Raw genomic sequence first — 16,963 nt, 5'->3', positions numbered from 1 at the left:
CATTTCTCTGTTCTTGCTGTTTTGAACAAAATTTGATGTTTGAATGCTTTAAACACTTGGTTATAAATAATGGTTAAAATCTCTTTAAAGATTAGCCATATCTACAGATTCTCTGGCCATAGTGCCAGGAATGTTAAATATGAGTATCAGTTCAGTTCAGTCGCTCAGTCGTGTCCGACTCTTTGTGACCCAATGAACCACAGCATGCCAGGCCTCCCTGTCCATTACCAACTCCCAGAGTTTACCCAAACTCATGTTCATTGAGTCGGTGATGCCATCCAACCATCTCATCCTCTGTCGTCCCCTTCTCCTCCTGCCCTCAATCTTTCCCAGCATCAGGGTCTTTTCAAATGAGTCAGACCTTCGCATCAGGTGGCCAAAGTATTGGAGTTTCAGCTTCAGCATCAGTCCTTCCCATATGAGTATCAGTCAGAGGTAAATCGAATCTCTGCTATCTAATAAATGCTATATAAATTCATGTTGCATGTATAATAGTTACCATTAGCTTATTATGTGTGTTTTCTATTTAAGATCACAATCTATAAATAAAGTCCATACAACTATATAGAGATAATTAAGATAATACCAGTCTGTGACCCTTTTCAAGTTGATGGTCTAAATTTAGTAGATGTGACTAAATTAGTTTACTTTTATAACCTACCTTGTTTTAGAAGTTGTTTACTAATTATTTACATAAAGCAATGCTAAGTAATAATGAGAAAATGAAACAGTGTAGAAATAAGGATAAGAAGAAGGCAGTGAAGCAGGAGAGTACTAAGTATATAAAATGTAGGCCATGAAATCTGATATGCTTGCTGAAGATCTCAGTAGTCACATGAAAAGAGAAAGTCATAATTAAGATTCACATTGTCTCAAAACTAAAAACAAACCAGTTTCTTGGACTGAGACCAGAGAAAAATGTCTCTGTAGGCATTCATGGAAAGAAAGGAAGACACTGTATAGATTAATGGAAACCAGGTCTTCAACAAACTTCATGAGGCCTTTTTTTTTTTTACAGTGTGTTTCAGTACCTTTATTATCCCCTGAGGAAGGTTCTGTAGAAGGTGGTATGCTTGGAGCCTAAAATAAACGTTAGAGTGTTTGGAGAGCAAAAGTTAGCTATCAGTTCATTTCAGTTCAGTCGCCCACTCTTTGCGACCCCATGAATCGCAGCACGCCAGGCCTCCCTGTCCATCACCAACTCCCGGAGTTCACCCAAACCCACGTCCATCGAGTCGGTGATGCCATCCAGCCATCTCATCCTCTGTCGTCCCCTTCTCTTCCTGCCCCCAATCCCTCCCAGCATCAGAGTCTTTTCCAATGAGTCAACTCTTCACATGAGGTGGCCAAAGTATTGGAGTTAGCTATAGGCACCTATCAAAATCACATGGGTTTTCCCCACTCCTAAGTATATAACCAAGAACTTAAAATATATATTTGCAAGCTGCTGCCACTGCTGCTAAGTCACTTCAGTCATGTCTGACTCTATGCAACCCCATAGACAACAGCCCACCAGGCTCCCCCGTCCCTGGGATTCTCCAGGCAAGAACACTGGAGTGGGTTGCCTTCCTTCTCCAGTGCATGAACGGAAAAGTGAAAGTGAAGTCGTTCAGTCGTGTCTGACTCTTAGCGACCCCACGGACTGCAGCCTACCAGGCTTCTCATCCATGGGATTTTCTAGGCGAGAGTACTAGAGTGGGTTGCCATTGCCCGCTCCAATATATTTGCATAAAATATGGAAAACAGCCCAAAGTGGTTATCACCTGATGAATGGATGAACAGAATGTGGTATATTCATATATATTTGCCAGGAATCTCCAGAGAAACAGAACCAATAAGAGACTGATAAATACAGATAAAGATATAGACAAAGATAGTTATCGTAAGGAATTAACTCAAGTGATTGTGGAGGCTGAGAATTCCCAAGATTTGTGGTTGGCAAGCTGGAGACCTAGGAGAGTTGATGGTGTAGTTCTGGCCTGAGAACTAGGAGAGCTAAAATATTCTCTCGATCCAAGAAGAGCCAAGGTTTCACCTTAAATATGAAGACAGGGAAAAAAAAAAAACCATCCCAGCTCATACAGTCAGGCAGGATGATTGTTCAGGTCTTTAGTTGACTGGATATGGCCCATCCACATTAGGAAGGGCAGTCTGCTTTATTCCGTCTACCAATTTAAATTTTAATCTCACCCAGAATCATAGACAGAATAATGTTTGACCAGTGTCTAGGCACCCTGTGGTGTCAAGTTAACATATAAAATTAACCGTCATGGAATATTAGTGAAGTCACTCAGTTGTGTCCAACTCTTTGTGACCCCATGGACTGTAGCCTACCAGGCTCCTTTGTCCATGGGATTTTCCAGGCAATAGTACTGGAGTGGATTGCCATTTCCTTCTCCAGGTTATCTTCCCGACCCAGGGATCGAACCCAGGTCTTCCGCATTGTAGACAGACGCTTTACCGTCTGAGCTACCAGGGAAGTCCTCATGGAATATTACTCAACCATTAAAAGTAAGGAAATAACAGATGCTCTAATCTGGACAAACCTTGAAAGCATTATGCTTGAATGAAAGAAGTCAGTCACAAAAGACCATATTGTATGATTCTATTAACATGAAATGTATAGAATAGGCAAATCATAGAGGCAGAAAACAGATTAGTGTTGCTTGGGAAGGAGAGAAAAGGGAATAGAGAGTGACTACTAATGGGTGTGGAGTTTGGGGGGGGCAATAAAATGTGCTGGAATTAGCACTTTATGAATACACCAAAACCACTGAATTGTACACTTTAAAGTGGCAAATTTTATGGTATATGAATTACACCTCAATTAAAAAAAATAAATCACCTGGGTTATTGAAAATACACATCTGTCTCCATTCCACATCAGTAAATCAGAACCTCTGGGGCATGGGCAGAGGCATGTATTGTTAAAGGTCCTCAGGGGTTCCGATGTATCCCATTAACTATATATCAATTCCTGAGTCAGAGCACTGTATAGCTTTCAGGAAATTGCTCTATAAGTGACATTTTCCCCAATTAGACTTTTGGTGAATTTTGGAATGTAGTTTATTCAGCATATGACTCTATCACAGGTACCTGTAATGCAGCTAATTTTCATGTTTCCTTTAGGTGGCAAACCCTATGCATTAACTACTCTCTGAACTGAGTGATTGGGATTACTATCAAACAGTTGAAGAACCTAACAGCATATTTATGTACTTAAGCCCTGTTAATTTACTCCACAGAATTTAAAAATTTGGAAGTTTAATAATCTTCCTCATTTTTCAGATGAAGGAAACTGGAGGTGACCTGACTTGCCAAAGGTCATAAAAGTAACAGAGTCGAAGTTGACCCTACATTGTCAAATTGCTAGTATAATGGAAAAACAGTTTTATGACTGCATCTAGTTTTCTCTGATACTTTATCTCCTTCCTCTGATATTTTATATTTTGAAGACTGTAACTGGAATTTTTACTGCTTAAAGTACAGCACAGATTGGACCCAAAAAATATTTCACTAGCTTATTGAGCTAAGCACTGTATTTAGTACTTTTTATATACGATAACTATTTTAATATTCAAAGTAATTCTCTTGACAGGTGGTATTATTATCCCTATGTTACAAGTAAACTGAGGCTCAGAGAATTTAAACTAGTTTGCCCGAGTCATCCTGTTTGAAAGTTGCAATGCTGAGATCTGAGCCTAGGTATACCTGACTTCAAAGCCTATATACTCTTTAACTACTGTGCTGTATACTGTCTTCCTGAATGAAAAAGCAATCAGAAGCTGACCTGAAAGAAAGAAATCTCTAGCTTTCTGGTGACCATGCAGGCTAACAGACCAGGAACATTATTTCACGCAAAAAATCAGTCTCACCTAAGAATGTGATAGCCCTTCAGAGAATCCTTTCAGGTATTCATGAAAGCAAATTCCATTGTTCTGTTAGATAAAAGCAAGCAATGCCACATTCTTTTGTTCCTAATAAGGAAGAAGTATAAGCATAGTCCCCCATGGAAGAATCTTAGGGAGTCATAGCAGCTGTGGTGGTACATTAGGTTGCCTTGGCAACAAAAGGTAGTTTACAACTATATCATTTTCGTCGTCTCTAGCTTATAATGATGCCTTTAATAGATATGTATAATTTACATTATTAGTTCTAGGAAGACTGAAAGGAGCCTTAATGAAGTTAAAAAAAAAAAAAAACCAGCAAAACTCGGAATAGTGATTTATAGATGGGCAGGATTGGATGTGAACATTAAGCATGTGAGAGAAGTGGCTTCCCTTCTGATCTCCCACTTCCCAAAACCGTGGTGACTCTGGTGTCATTACTTTGGCAACAAAATGTTATCAAAGATCTGCCTCCTCCCCTCACCCCCACTTCCCTCCACACTGAGTTTTTTTCAGGTTGCTGTAGAAGGGTCTTCTTTGAAAAGGCCTGACTCCAAACTTAAGGTAAATTTTTTATATTCAGGCTCTTTTGGGCCAAGCCACCATTTTTTTGCAGGAAGACTTTTTCTCCCTAAGCTGCAAAGAGTCAACTTATAAATTGTATTCTGTTCATCTCTTGACAACATAGTCCATTATAATCACCAGGGAAACTACTGAAATAATTGTGGTGCTGCCACCAGATGATTTAATGGTTGCTTTTTAAGGACAAAACTACTCAACAAGAACAGCTAAATTTAAAGTTTTTCAGTTCCATTCAGTGGCCAGAAAAAAATGTCTTCAAGTATATAGACATACTATTTTTGTGAAATTTCTTACTGCCTTGTCAGCTTGAAGGTAAAGATCTTATCGGACATACAGTATATAATGGTCTTGGCACATGTTAGTAGACAAATACAACTAGGGAAAAAAAGTGGGGGAGTCTTCGATAGTAGTCTTGCTCTCTTGTATCTCTTAGATCAGTGGGCTCCATTTTGAGGTTCTTAGGAAAGATGATCCTATGGGGCCTAGGTATGAAATACTGAAGATCTAGTTGTAGCGTTTTCTCTCATCATTTAAATGTCTGTTTTGTGTGTATATGGGCCTTCCAGATTTGTCTAGGCCTGGAGGTCCCTTTACACTGGCTTCTCCCTCTGCCGAGTTACACGTGAGTCTAAGGCAGAATTAGACTCATTAGACTCAGAATTCATAGCAGGTGTTACCTGCTATGAATCACATGTTGGTAACTTGATTGTTTTTGTTAATGAATTTAATATTTACATTTAGATACAAGAAAGGTGGCTACAGGATAACCTTACTTTAAGAAAAAGAAATGAAGAACTAAAAGAAGTTGAAGAAGAAAGAAAACAACATTTGAAGGAAATGGGTCAAATGCAGGTTTTACAAATGAAAAAGTACGTTTTTAAAAATATTTAGTTTAAATAAAGGTCCTTATTATTGACATGTGAAATATATTCAATGCATTTTTTTTTTTTTTAAAGAATTTAAACCTGTGGCCGAAGTGTCCTTTCAAACTTGAAAGAAGGTGGGCACTTGCATACAAATATGTTTAATGGCTTTATAAACCAAATTACTGAAGAAGTAGTAACACAGAATTTATAGTCACATTGTAACTATGCAGTGATAGCCAGTATTAAAAATACCTACTTCACAGACTTTAGCAAGCCTGCTTCACAAGTTAATGATAGAAAGACTATCTGGCCTCTGAACCCTGCCTGGGTCAGTGCTTACGCATTCTGTAATTGCTAGTGGAGCTACAGCCAGTTCTTTGTCCTTGGTGACCCATTGTACATGGTCCCGGGTATAATTATGTGCCAGCCAGAGCCTTTGATTAATTAGATTCTTCTTTCATCTGGTTTTGTTGGTACTTACTATAGTTGCTATCTTCCTGCTACAGCAGAAAAGATTTTATTCTTGGTTTCTTTGCCTTAGGAATTCTGTAGGAAGCTGGTTGATGCTGAGGCATTAGTCTGGTGTTAAAGGTTGTACTAGCCAGAGTTTTTGGTCCCACCTCAGCTGGTTAGATATACTCATTCATTCAGCCATTCCTTATGGAATTTTCATTTTTCTTCTTGACTTCACAAAGAAATCTGGATCAAAGAATGCTTATGTTTTTCTGAAAGATATAATAAATTGAAATTTAATTTAGTTATTAAAACCTAACAAATATTTACTCCTGTGTTATTGTAAGTTCTCTTAGTTTGGCCATTTTCAATCTCATATATCAAGGAAATAAGACTTAACTAGAAGAGCTCTTTATCTTTCAGCCTGTTTGTTTTTTATGCATTAGGACACTGAGACCCAGAAAAAAAAGATAATAGGAAATTAGAATGAAAGCCAGGAACATGACCCAGATATCCTAGCTTCCAGGCTGCACTATTTAACATTGTAATGTTGGTGCTCTTGGTGCCAAGTTGGGCGGGGGGAAAGCTTATAGAAAAAGCCTTTAAATGAAACCGTATATTCCTTGCTACTAAAGACCAAAATCAGATATTTTTATAATTCCTTCTGTAATTGGCACATAAAAGTGCTTTTCACATTCATTCAGACTGCTAAGCACAACTGCTCTTTTTCAAACCTGTCTTCAACCAGGACACAACAGCAGTGTCAACAAAACAGAAATCAGGCCAGTTCTTTAAGTATATTCATAAACTTGAGAGGCGTGCTTGGCAAATAAGAGGACATTTAATAAGTAATTGTTGAATGAAAATTTTTAAAGCATATGTTAAAATCTGCATTACCTACCAAGTTATGATAAAAGTTTAAGTATTTTACTTTTTGATCAGTGTGATGCTTTTTATACTTATGTAAGAGAAATTTTGTTTTCATAGAGGAAAATAAACTATTAGTAGTATTACTGCATAAATTAATAGTTTGAGATAAAATTTTATTTTGTCTAACATACTGTGAACAAACTGATGAAACCTGTTAGTAACTGCTCAGAGTTGTGCACTTAGTTCACAATGAGAAGTTCGTAAACTTGCAATATTAATCGCCAGAAGTACTTTACTTAGGTTAATGTGTAAACATCAGGAACTTTTTCAGTGTTCACGTGTTATGAGAGTACTTTATTCAGCACACACAAATCAGCTATTTAGAAACCTGGATGCTTCAGAGACGTGAAAAGAAGAAAGTTTTCTGTGGTACTGAAGCCGTAAAGAAAAAGCAAGGGAAGACTGTATTCTGGCTGCAAAGAGGATGGTTTATTGATCTAGCTGAAGAAATCGGGCTTTTCTACTGTAGGCTGCTAAAATCTAAAAATGGTCCTCATTTGTTATTTTCCCTCCTAGTGAACATCAGAAGTTGGAAGAAAAAATAGACAATATAAAAAGAAATCACAGTTTGGCAATAGGACGACAGAAAGGTTATGAGGAAGAAATTATTCATTTTAAGAAAGAACTTCGAGAACCTCAATTTCGGGATGCTGAGGAAAAGTACAGGGAAATGATGATTATTATGAGAACAACAGAGCTTGTGAACAAGGATCTGGACATCTATTATAAGACCCTTGACCAGTAAGTACTGGGGATTTGGTTCCTACTGCAATCAGTATCAACTAGCATAATTTAGTCTTACCACTCCCTTTTAACTTTTTTAATGTATTTCATACCTAGCAGAGAATAGAAAAATATATGTATGTATGTTAAGTAAAGCATGCTTACTTAAATTACGAAATTAAGTTATAAGGCATATTAATATTAACGAGCATCATGATCCCACCCCCATACCCAATCTGAGAACTCTACCATTATCACTAACTACTGTCCACTGAGATGCTCCTCCTCATCTCAATCACTTGTCATCCCCACTCCCCGTAACTGCTGACACAGATTTTTCCTATCTCTGCCTTTAAAAAAATAATTTTGGAAAGTGTATCACTTTTTTAGCTTTTTTTAAAAAATGATTTTGTTTTGTTTTGCTTTTATTAAGTTGCTTATAGCTATGGTTTATGCATTTTCAGTGCTGTACAGAATTCTGTTGTGGAAATATACCGTAATGTATCCATTTTCTGGTAGATGGAGTTTGGGTTGTTGCCAGGCCTTTGCTAATCTAACCCTTATTGCCAGGAGCATTTGTCGTGTTGTGGAGTAAAAATGAAGAGATTCTCTGGAGTACACGTGGGAGTAAAATTGCTGGGTTGCAGGGTATGCTCAGTTTCACAAAATAATGTTAAATTATTTTCCAAAGTAGTTTTAATGATTTATACCACTAACAGGATATAATAGTTACCTTTGATGTATATTGTGACATTGATTTTGCCGATTTTGTTTTTGCAGTTTAATGGGTTTTAAATGATAAATCATTATAGTCTTCATTTGTAAGTTCCTTGATTTAAAAAAAAAAATTTATTTCGGTTTTGCTGGGTCTTCATTACTGTGGGGCGTTTTTTTCTAGTTGTGGGGAGTGGAGGGCTACTCTCCAGTTGTGTTGTGCGGCTTCTCTCATTGCGTAGGCTTCTCTTGTTGTAGAGCACAGGCTTTAGGGTGTGTGGGCTTCAGGAGTTGCCATCCCTGTGCTCCAGAGCATAGGCTCAGTAATTGTGGCACACAGGCTCTCTAGTTGTGGCAGATGGGTTTTAGTTGCTCTACTGCTCTGGGATCTTCCTGGACCAGGGGTTGAACCTGTGTCTCCTGCACTGGCAGGCGGATTCTTTACCACTGAACCACGAGGAAAGCCTTGCTGTCCCTTGATTTCTAATGATGCTGAACATCTCTGATCATGTTTTTTCTTTGAAATATTTGTATTTTGTACCCATTTTTAATGTATTATTGATGGTCTTACAGATCTGCATGTGTTCTTTTATCTTTTCTGAATTTTAATTTTTTGTTATAGGTGTTATAATTATCAGGTTTTTTATATTTATCATTTTACTTTCTTATAGTGTCTTTTAATAAACAGATTTAATTCTTAGGTAGTTACATTTACTCATCTTTTTAGGTTAGCTCTTTTGTGTCTTTTTTAAAAAATCCTTCCCTATTCCTATATTTTCTTCTAAAAGTTTTAAAGTTTTGCTTTCACACTCAAATACATCTAAGTATCTAATTCTAAATTGAATTTTGTGTACAGTATAAGGTAGGAATCCAATTTCATTTTTTTCCTATGGATACCAGTTTCCTGGCTACTATACCATGTGTTGCATGGGTCATTTCTGGGTTTCATAATTCATTGGTCAATTTGTGCCGTTACCAAGATTGTCTTAATTACTATAACTTTACAGTATATTTTAGTGCATGGGAAAATTTTATTTTTTATTCAGTCTGTCCATCTTTGTCTTTTTTGGAATATAGTTGCTTTACAGTGTTGTGTTTGCTGTACAACAAAGTGAATCAACTCATTTTTGTCTTTTAACTAGTGAATTTAGTCCATTCATTTCATTGTGATTGATTACTTAGTTGTATTTATTTGGTTTTTTTCCTACTTCCCTGACTTCTATGGGATTGGTTTATTTTTCTTTATTCATCTTTTCCCCCTTCTTTGGGTTGTAAATAATATGCTTTAGTTATTATGTTTCCCTTTACTTTTTTTTAATATTCATATTCGACCTAAAAATCAAGTGTTTTTGATTCCCAAAGGGGTCCTAGAGCAACATTACCAGCATCACCTTGGAACTTACTAGAAATGAAAATTCTCAGTCTCCACTCCAGATCTGTTACATTAGAAATATTAGGGACAAGGCTTAGCACGCCGTGCTTTAACAAGCCTTCCAGGTGATTACAATGCACATCGAAGTTTAAGAACCATGGCTCTGATATGACTTGCTTTACGTTCTTCCAAAATGTTCATTTCTCCTATCTGCTGTGTTTCTATTGCCTGGTATTTTCATTTAACCTCATTTTTATATGTCAGATTAGAAAATAATTAATGTGGTTCATAGTCAGTGCTTATTCATAAACCCACATGTTTACCAATTTCTTACAAATCTCATTCCCTCCTTCTTTAGGTTCAGTTTCTTTCTTTTTTTGAAGTATATCCTTTAATAGTTTTTTCAGTGAAGAATTGTGAGTAGTAAATTCTTTTTCAGTCTGAAAATCTTTGCTCTCAATCTTGATACTTTAGGTGAGCACAGAGTTCTAGATTGAAAGGATGTTTTTTTCTTTCAGTACTTTGAAAATATTCCATTTCTTCTTGATCTCCATGATTGCTGTTGAGAAATCATTCTAATTATTCCTTTGGAAGTAACCTGCCTTTTTCTTCTGGTCCTTTTAAGAGTTTTCCCTTATCTCTTGTATTCTGCATTTTTTTGGAGTGTGTCTAGATGTAGGTTTACTAGTTCTATTTAAGAATTATGCCTATTGATCTGAGGATTGATACCTTTCATTAATTTTGGAAAATTCTCATGTATTCTCTCTTCAGATATTATCCTTTCCCCATTTCTTAACTATTTCTTACCTCCTTCATTTGTCATTGGACATAAATAAACCTTATTCTTTCCTCCACATTGCTTAATGCCTCTTGCATATACTGGTAATTCCCTGGGTAACACCCTGATGAAGACCTTCCAGTGCACAGATTCTTTAGCTGCTGCTTATACTGCCTGTTGAGGTGTCCATTTTTAATCTGCTTTTCATTTCAATATTTCAAGACATTTTTCAATTCTGTAAGTTTTATTTTACTCATTTTCAGAAATTTTTATTTTTCTTAATGTATTTTCTCCTTAGTGTTTTGATTCCTTCTCGTATGTCTTTTGGGCCTTCCCTGCTGGTGCAGAGGGTAAAGCGTCTGCCTGCAATGCAGGAGACCTGGGTTCAGTCCCTGGGTCAGGAAGATCCTCTGGAGAAGGAAATGGCAACCCACTCCAGTACTCTTGCCTGGAAAATCCCGTGCACGGAGGAGCGTAGGAGGCTACAGTCCATGGGGTCGCAAAGAGTCGGACTCATTTTAAATATAGATTATATTCTTTTTCACAGTCATTTTTTTATTTCACACTTTTAGGAGTCTATTTCTGCTGTATTCTGTGCTGACTCTAGCTCTAGGGAATTATTTCTTATGTTTCATGTAGTATTTAATTGTAAAGTCATCTTTAATGGTGACTTTTTTTCCTCTATGAAGCGCCCCTGTGACTTTTTTATGTGGATGTCCTTCCACTTGGTTGTTTTGTTATCTATTAGGCACTCTAGGGCTAACACTGGTCTGAATCTAGTTTTTATGTTAATGTTTCAATTTGGAAGTTCCTGAACTACACTGGTGGTATAATAAAGGACCTTAAACTCTTGGAAGGGATTTGCCAGGACTTTGAACTCTCAGATTACTAATTTTCCACTTTTTCACTGAAGTTACTATTCAAGAGTCTCAGCCTTTATGTTGGGAGTCACCTGTCTTTGCCTCACTTGGGCCCTATACCTCATCTTCTGTCCTAGGTGAGAATACCTAAACCCTGGGTTATGAAAATAATAACTAAATTCAGCTGCAGTTATCATATCACACACTGACCATTCTGGTTTTTAGTTCTCTGTTTCCACCACATAGAGAGTTGCCTTTCTTGTAAACTGAGCTATACTGTAAAATAATTTTTGTTCTAAATTTGTCTAGGATTTCTAAGTATTTTATCAAGAGAATGAGCAGTTACCTTAGATTTTGTTTGTTACTGTTTTCTAAAAAGGAATATATCCTCCTCGATAGAATCTTCTATGTTTTAAGGCTTCTTCTGGAAAGAGCCTAGTGAACAGACCAGCCTCAGCGTTGGGAATCAGACCACAAGGCTCAGGAGGACAGGAACACCCCACTTTTCAGTATGAGGATTCTTCTAGTTGATGATGATAGCAAGGGTGGCCCCAGAATCACTTAGCTGTAACTCTGGCATGTACAGGTTTTGGGGAGTACACAGTCTTTTAAGATAAGCGAAAACTGGAACTGAGCCAATTATGTTAGTCATTTTTAAAAATAAATACTAGTAAGGTTTTTGTTGGATTAAGTTCGGCTTCTGTAATGAAGGAACACATCTTTTGTCCTCGTTCTCAGTGAGCGAATAGGTTAACATTACAATGCTCCTTGGGTTCAGAAAGGCTCATGGATATGTATGTCTGTACCAACTAGGAACTTTTGGTTTTAACATCTTCAAATATTGAAATCTCCCCTAGATTTTTAGGTCCAGCAGTTTAAGTTGTTGAGATTTCATGTTCTGAAATAAGAGCAAATGCAGGACATTATTAAAGAGTCCTTGCCTGGTAGACTATTACATATACAACATTTGTCTTTTTTTAAAAAAACTTCCATAATTCTTTTTAGTATATCCAGCTTTAGGCATATATGCCTGTAGAAGGCTTTTTACTTTTTGAATTCTTTAACAGCTGATGCTATGTGTGTGGTAAACGTTCCAAACATTTGTTGAGTGCTAAGGAATAGGAAACCCAATCCTTACTGGCAAGTTTATTTGAAGAGACAAAAATCGAAACAGGTTTTTATCAGTAAAAATCTGTACAGAATAGGATAACTTAACTTGGTTTTGATGAAAAAATTAAGCTGAGTCTTAAACAGCAAGAACTGTTTGTATAAAAGTTGATAAATTGTACCTTTTCGAGGCCTGAAAAAAAATCCATAATTTGTTAAAAGTATTGTCTCTAGTCTCTAGAGATTATCTGAATGTGACTTGACATTTAGCAAATTATTTAAATACCCTGAGCTTCCGTTTTCTTATCTATAAAACAGGAATTTTTTTAAGTCCATTATAGCAGTCATTGTAGAGTCAAAATTAAAAGGGAAACTCACAGGCCATTTAGTCCGGCTCTCCTTGTCATGTTACAGTCTTTAATGTATATTGTTAAATTCTCTATTTCTTAAGGGCACTAAGGAACTTGACCAAGAAAGCGTAGGTTTTATCTAAAGCGTATGTTTCTATCTAAACGTGCTTTAAGACTAAATTTCTCAGGCAGGGGCTGTGCAGAGGAGATACTAATAGTAATTAAATATTTAATATGTGTTGCTCATTTGTTTCCAACTTTTTGCAACTGCAGCATGCCAGGCTTCCCTGTCCATCACCAGCTCCCAGAGCCTACTCAAACTCATGTCCATGGAGTTGGTGATGCCACCCAACCATCTCATCCTCTGTCGTTCCCTTCTCCTCCTGTCTTCAATCTTTCCCAGCATCAGGGTCTTTTCCAGCTAGTCAGTTCTTCGCATCAGGTGGCCAAAGTATTGGAGTTTCAGCTTCAACATCAGTCCTTCCAATGAATATTCAGGACTGATTTCCTTTAGGATAGACTGGTTGGATCTCCTTGCAGTCCAAGGGACTCTCAAGAGTCTTCTCCAGCACCACAATTCAAAAGCATCAATTCTTCGGCACTGAGCTTTCTTTATAGTCCATCTCTCACATCGATACCTGACTACTGGAAAAATCATAGCTTTGACTCTACAGATCTTTGTTGGCAAAGTAATGTCTCTGTTTTTTAATATGTCTGTTACAGCTTTTCTTCCAAGGAGCAAGCATCTTTTAATTTCATGGCTTCAGTCACCATCTGCAGTGATTTCGGAGCCCAAGAAAATAGTCTATCACTGTTGCCATTGTTTCCCCATCTATTTGCCATGGAGTGGTGGGACCAGATGCCATGATCTTTGTTTTTGGAATGTTGAGTTTTAAGCCAGCTTTTTCACTCTTCTCTTTCACCTTCATCAAGAGGCTCTTTAGTTCCTCTTCACTTTCTACCATATGGGTGGTGTCATCTGTGTTAGCCATAATTTAATTGAATTCTATCTCGACAAACTATGGAAAATTCTGAAAGAGATGGGAGTACCAGAACACCTTACCTCCTGAGAAATCTGTATGCAGGTCAAGAAGCAACAGTTAGAACGGGCCATGGAACAATGGACTGGTTCCAAATTGGGCAAGGAGTATGTCAAGGCTGTATATTATCACCCTGCTTATTTAACTTATATGCAGGTTATATCATGAGAAATTCTGGCTGGATGAAGCACAAGCTGGAATCAAGATTGTTGGGAGAAATATCAATAACCTCAGATATGCAGATGATACCACCCTTATGGCAGAAAGCCATCACTTCATGGCAAGTAGATGGGGAAACAGTGGAAACCATGACAGCCTTTATTTTCTTGGGTTCCAAAATCTCTGCAGATGGTGACTGCAGCCATGAACTTAAAAGACGCTTGCTCCTTGGAAGAAAAGCTCTGACCAACCTAGCCAGCATATTATAAAGCAGAGACAATACTTTGCTGACAAAGGTCCATATGGTCAAAGCTACAGTTTTTCCAGTAGTCAGTTTTGGATGGGAGAGTTGGACCATAAAGAAAGCTGAGTGCCAAAGAATTGATGGTTTTGAACAGTGGTATTAGAGGAGACTCTTCAGAGTCCCTTGAACTGCAAGGAGATCAAACCAGTCAATCCTAAAGGAAATCAGTCCTGACTGTTCATTGGAAGGACTGATGCTGAAGCTGAATGAAGCTCCAGTACTTTGGCCACCTGATGCAAAGAAATGACTCGTTGGAAAAGACCCTGATGCTGGGAAAGACTGAAGGCAAGAGAAGGGGATGACAGAGGATGCGATGGTTGGATGGCATCACCAACTTCTTGGACTTGAGTTTGAGCAAGCTCTGGGAGTTAGTGGTGGTGGACAGGGAAGCCTGGCATGCTACAGTCCATGGGGTTGCAAACATCAGTCACAACTGAGCGACTGAACTACTGGTATAGACCTGTAAAGAGTAAGTATTCATCAGAGAGATCAAGCAGACTGTCCAAAATTACCAAAATATTGGTAGCGATAAAATTAGATCTCAGAACTAAGGCCTTTCTATTCCCACTGTGCTGTGCTACCACCATCCATCCCCCCCTTTTTAACCTTTAAAAAACAAATATTTATATTAAGAATTTTCCTTTTACTTAACTCACACTTATTGGTTAAGAGCCACAATAGTCAATTTATATATTTTATACCTCCTCAGCAAACTGTGTATATATGTATGTGCAAAATATGTCTTGTCGTGTGCATTAGGACTTTGTTCAATTAAGATTTGAGTGCTTGTACGTTTGGTAAGGTTTAGATGTTGTGTACTAAGTATGTAGAGATGAAGAAACAGAAAGTTCAGGAATAAATCCGTAAATGGTGAAAATTAACCATGATGATGGGAATAACTGAGGGTCTACTTTAGGCCTTTTCTAAGGCAGGATCTTTTTTGAGAATGTGACATTTAAGCTGGAATGTGATTCATGCAAGATATGCAGAAAGCGGAGACGCAGGCATTCCAGATGGAGAGATAACTCATGCAGAGGCCCTAAGACCAATACAAACATGAGGTGTTCAAGGAATAGGAAGCAGGCAAGCGTGCCTGGCTACAGTGAGCAGGGGAATCAGGTCAGAGGGGAATGGTTCCCAGAGCATGCCATGCCTTGCAGCCTTGGTTAATAGTTCAGTTTTATTCTAAGTGTGATGAGAAGTCACTGGAGTGTTTGAAGCAGGGAGGTAGTATAACCTGATTCATAATTGGAAGAAATCACACTTGCTGTGTGGAGAATGGATTGTGGAGGCACCCAGGAGAGAGTGGTGGACTGGACTAGGATGGTAGCAGTGGAAATGGAGAGAAGTAGATGGGCTCAATTTTTGTTTTGGAAATAGAATTGACAGGTCTTGCTTCTGAACTGAATGTAGGGGAGGAAAGAGGCGGGGAAAGGAAGACTGATCCTACATATTTTTTCACAAGCAATGGGATGACTGACTCGATGGACGTGAGTTTGAGTGAACTCCAGGAGATGGTGATGGACAGGGAGGCCTGGCATGCTGCGATTCATGGGGTCACAGAGTTGGACGTGGCTGAACGACTGAACTGAACTGAGGATGTTGGGGGAGCAAATTCCCACTCCCTGAAATGGGCAGGATTGGGGAGGAGAAAGTGTTTTGGACACTTGAAGTTTGAGATGCACTTTAAGTAGAAATGTCAGGCAGGCAGTTGGATCTATAATTTAAAGTCTAGAGTTCAAGGGGAAGCTATACATTTAGGAATTATCAGGACTGATGCTGAAGCTCAAACTCCAATACTTTGGCCACCTCATGCAAAGAGTTGACTCATTGGAAAAGACCCTGATGCTGGGAGGGATTGGGGGCAGGAGGAGAAGGGGACGACAGAGGATGAGGTGGCTGGATGGCATCACCGACTCAATGGACATGAGTCTGAGTGAACTCCGGGAGATGGTGATGGACAGGGAGGCCTGGCGTGCTGCGATTCATGGGGTTGCAAAGAGTCGGACACGACTGAGCGACTGAACTGAACTGATGTAGTATTTAAAGCCATGGAATGAGATTACTAAGTGTGGAATAATTGTGGATAGAGATGGGAAGGGTCCCAAAACTCATGTTTACTAACGGAGTGAAGAAGTAGCTGATGAAGAAAGAAAGAAAAAAAAAAATTAAAAGGCATAGTAGCTTGAAAACCAAGGAAAGAAACTATTTCAGGAATCTAATGTTATTGAGAGATCAAATGAGATAAGGACCAAGAAGTAACCCTTGATTTGGATAAAATGGAGAATGTTCATGACTTTGAGGAACAAACTTAGTGGCATGGTTGGAACTGAAGCCTTAGAGTTGAGTGAGGAGACAGCAGGTGGCAAGAGATGAAGACAGTGAGTACAGTAAACTCTTTATTAAAAAAAAAAAAAACAACTTCGTTGTGAAGAGTAGCAGGAAAACGGGGTTAGGTATGTAGACTGCTTTTATCCTAAATCTTTTTTTTTTTTTTTTAATCCTAAATCTTAAGTTTAGGTAATTCTGCTACAAAGTAGCTCTTCCTCTTAGTACACTGGCTTGCAGACCTGGGGTTTCATAGATGTTAACTGAATGGAAAACTGTACCTAGAAGCCCTCCAGCTAACCCTGCAAGACCCTGAGAGCACTGACAGCAGGAACAAAAATTCCCTCAGTGAGGCACCTGTTGATTGAAAAAAAAAAAATCCCTGTTCTGTTCTCTCTGGGGAGATAGAAATATGCCCTGTTTTTCCTGTAAAGTTGTAACTGCTCAGTAGGAGACCATGGTAGGTGGTCCACAGGCTGTATTGACCTGGGCCATGAATAATGAAGGAAG

At 38.2% G+C, this 16,963-nt stretch overlaps 1 protein-coding gene across 1 annotated transcript in view; it reads left to right on the top strand.

Annotated features, from left to right (window-relative positions):
- RAD50 (RAD50 double strand break repair protein) overlaps positions 1-16,963 on the top strand; it is a 109,442-nt gene that overhangs the window by 76,090 nt on the left and 16,389 nt on the right. Inside the window, exons 20-21 of the mRNA XM_070793195.1 lie at positions 5,211-5,338; positions 7,235-7,459. Coding sequence (XP_070649296.1) covers positions 5,211-5,338; positions 7,235-7,459 — 353 coding nt within the window. The remainder of the gene's footprint in view (positions 1-5,210; positions 5,339-7,234; positions 7,460-16,963) is intronic.

The sequence above is a fragment of the Bos indicus genome, chromosome 7 (genome assembly GCF_029378745.1).
Source record: "Bos indicus isolate NIAB-ARS_2022 breed Sahiwal x Tharparkar chromosome 7, NIAB-ARS_B.indTharparkar_mat_pri_1.0, whole genome shotgun sequence".
Classification (NCBI taxonomy): Eukaryota; Metazoa; Chordata; class Mammalia; order Artiodactyla; family Bovidae; genus Bos; species Bos indicus.
The sequence above is the reverse complement of the archived record's forward strand: the minus strand, read 5'-3'. Positions and strand labels throughout refer to the sequence as shown.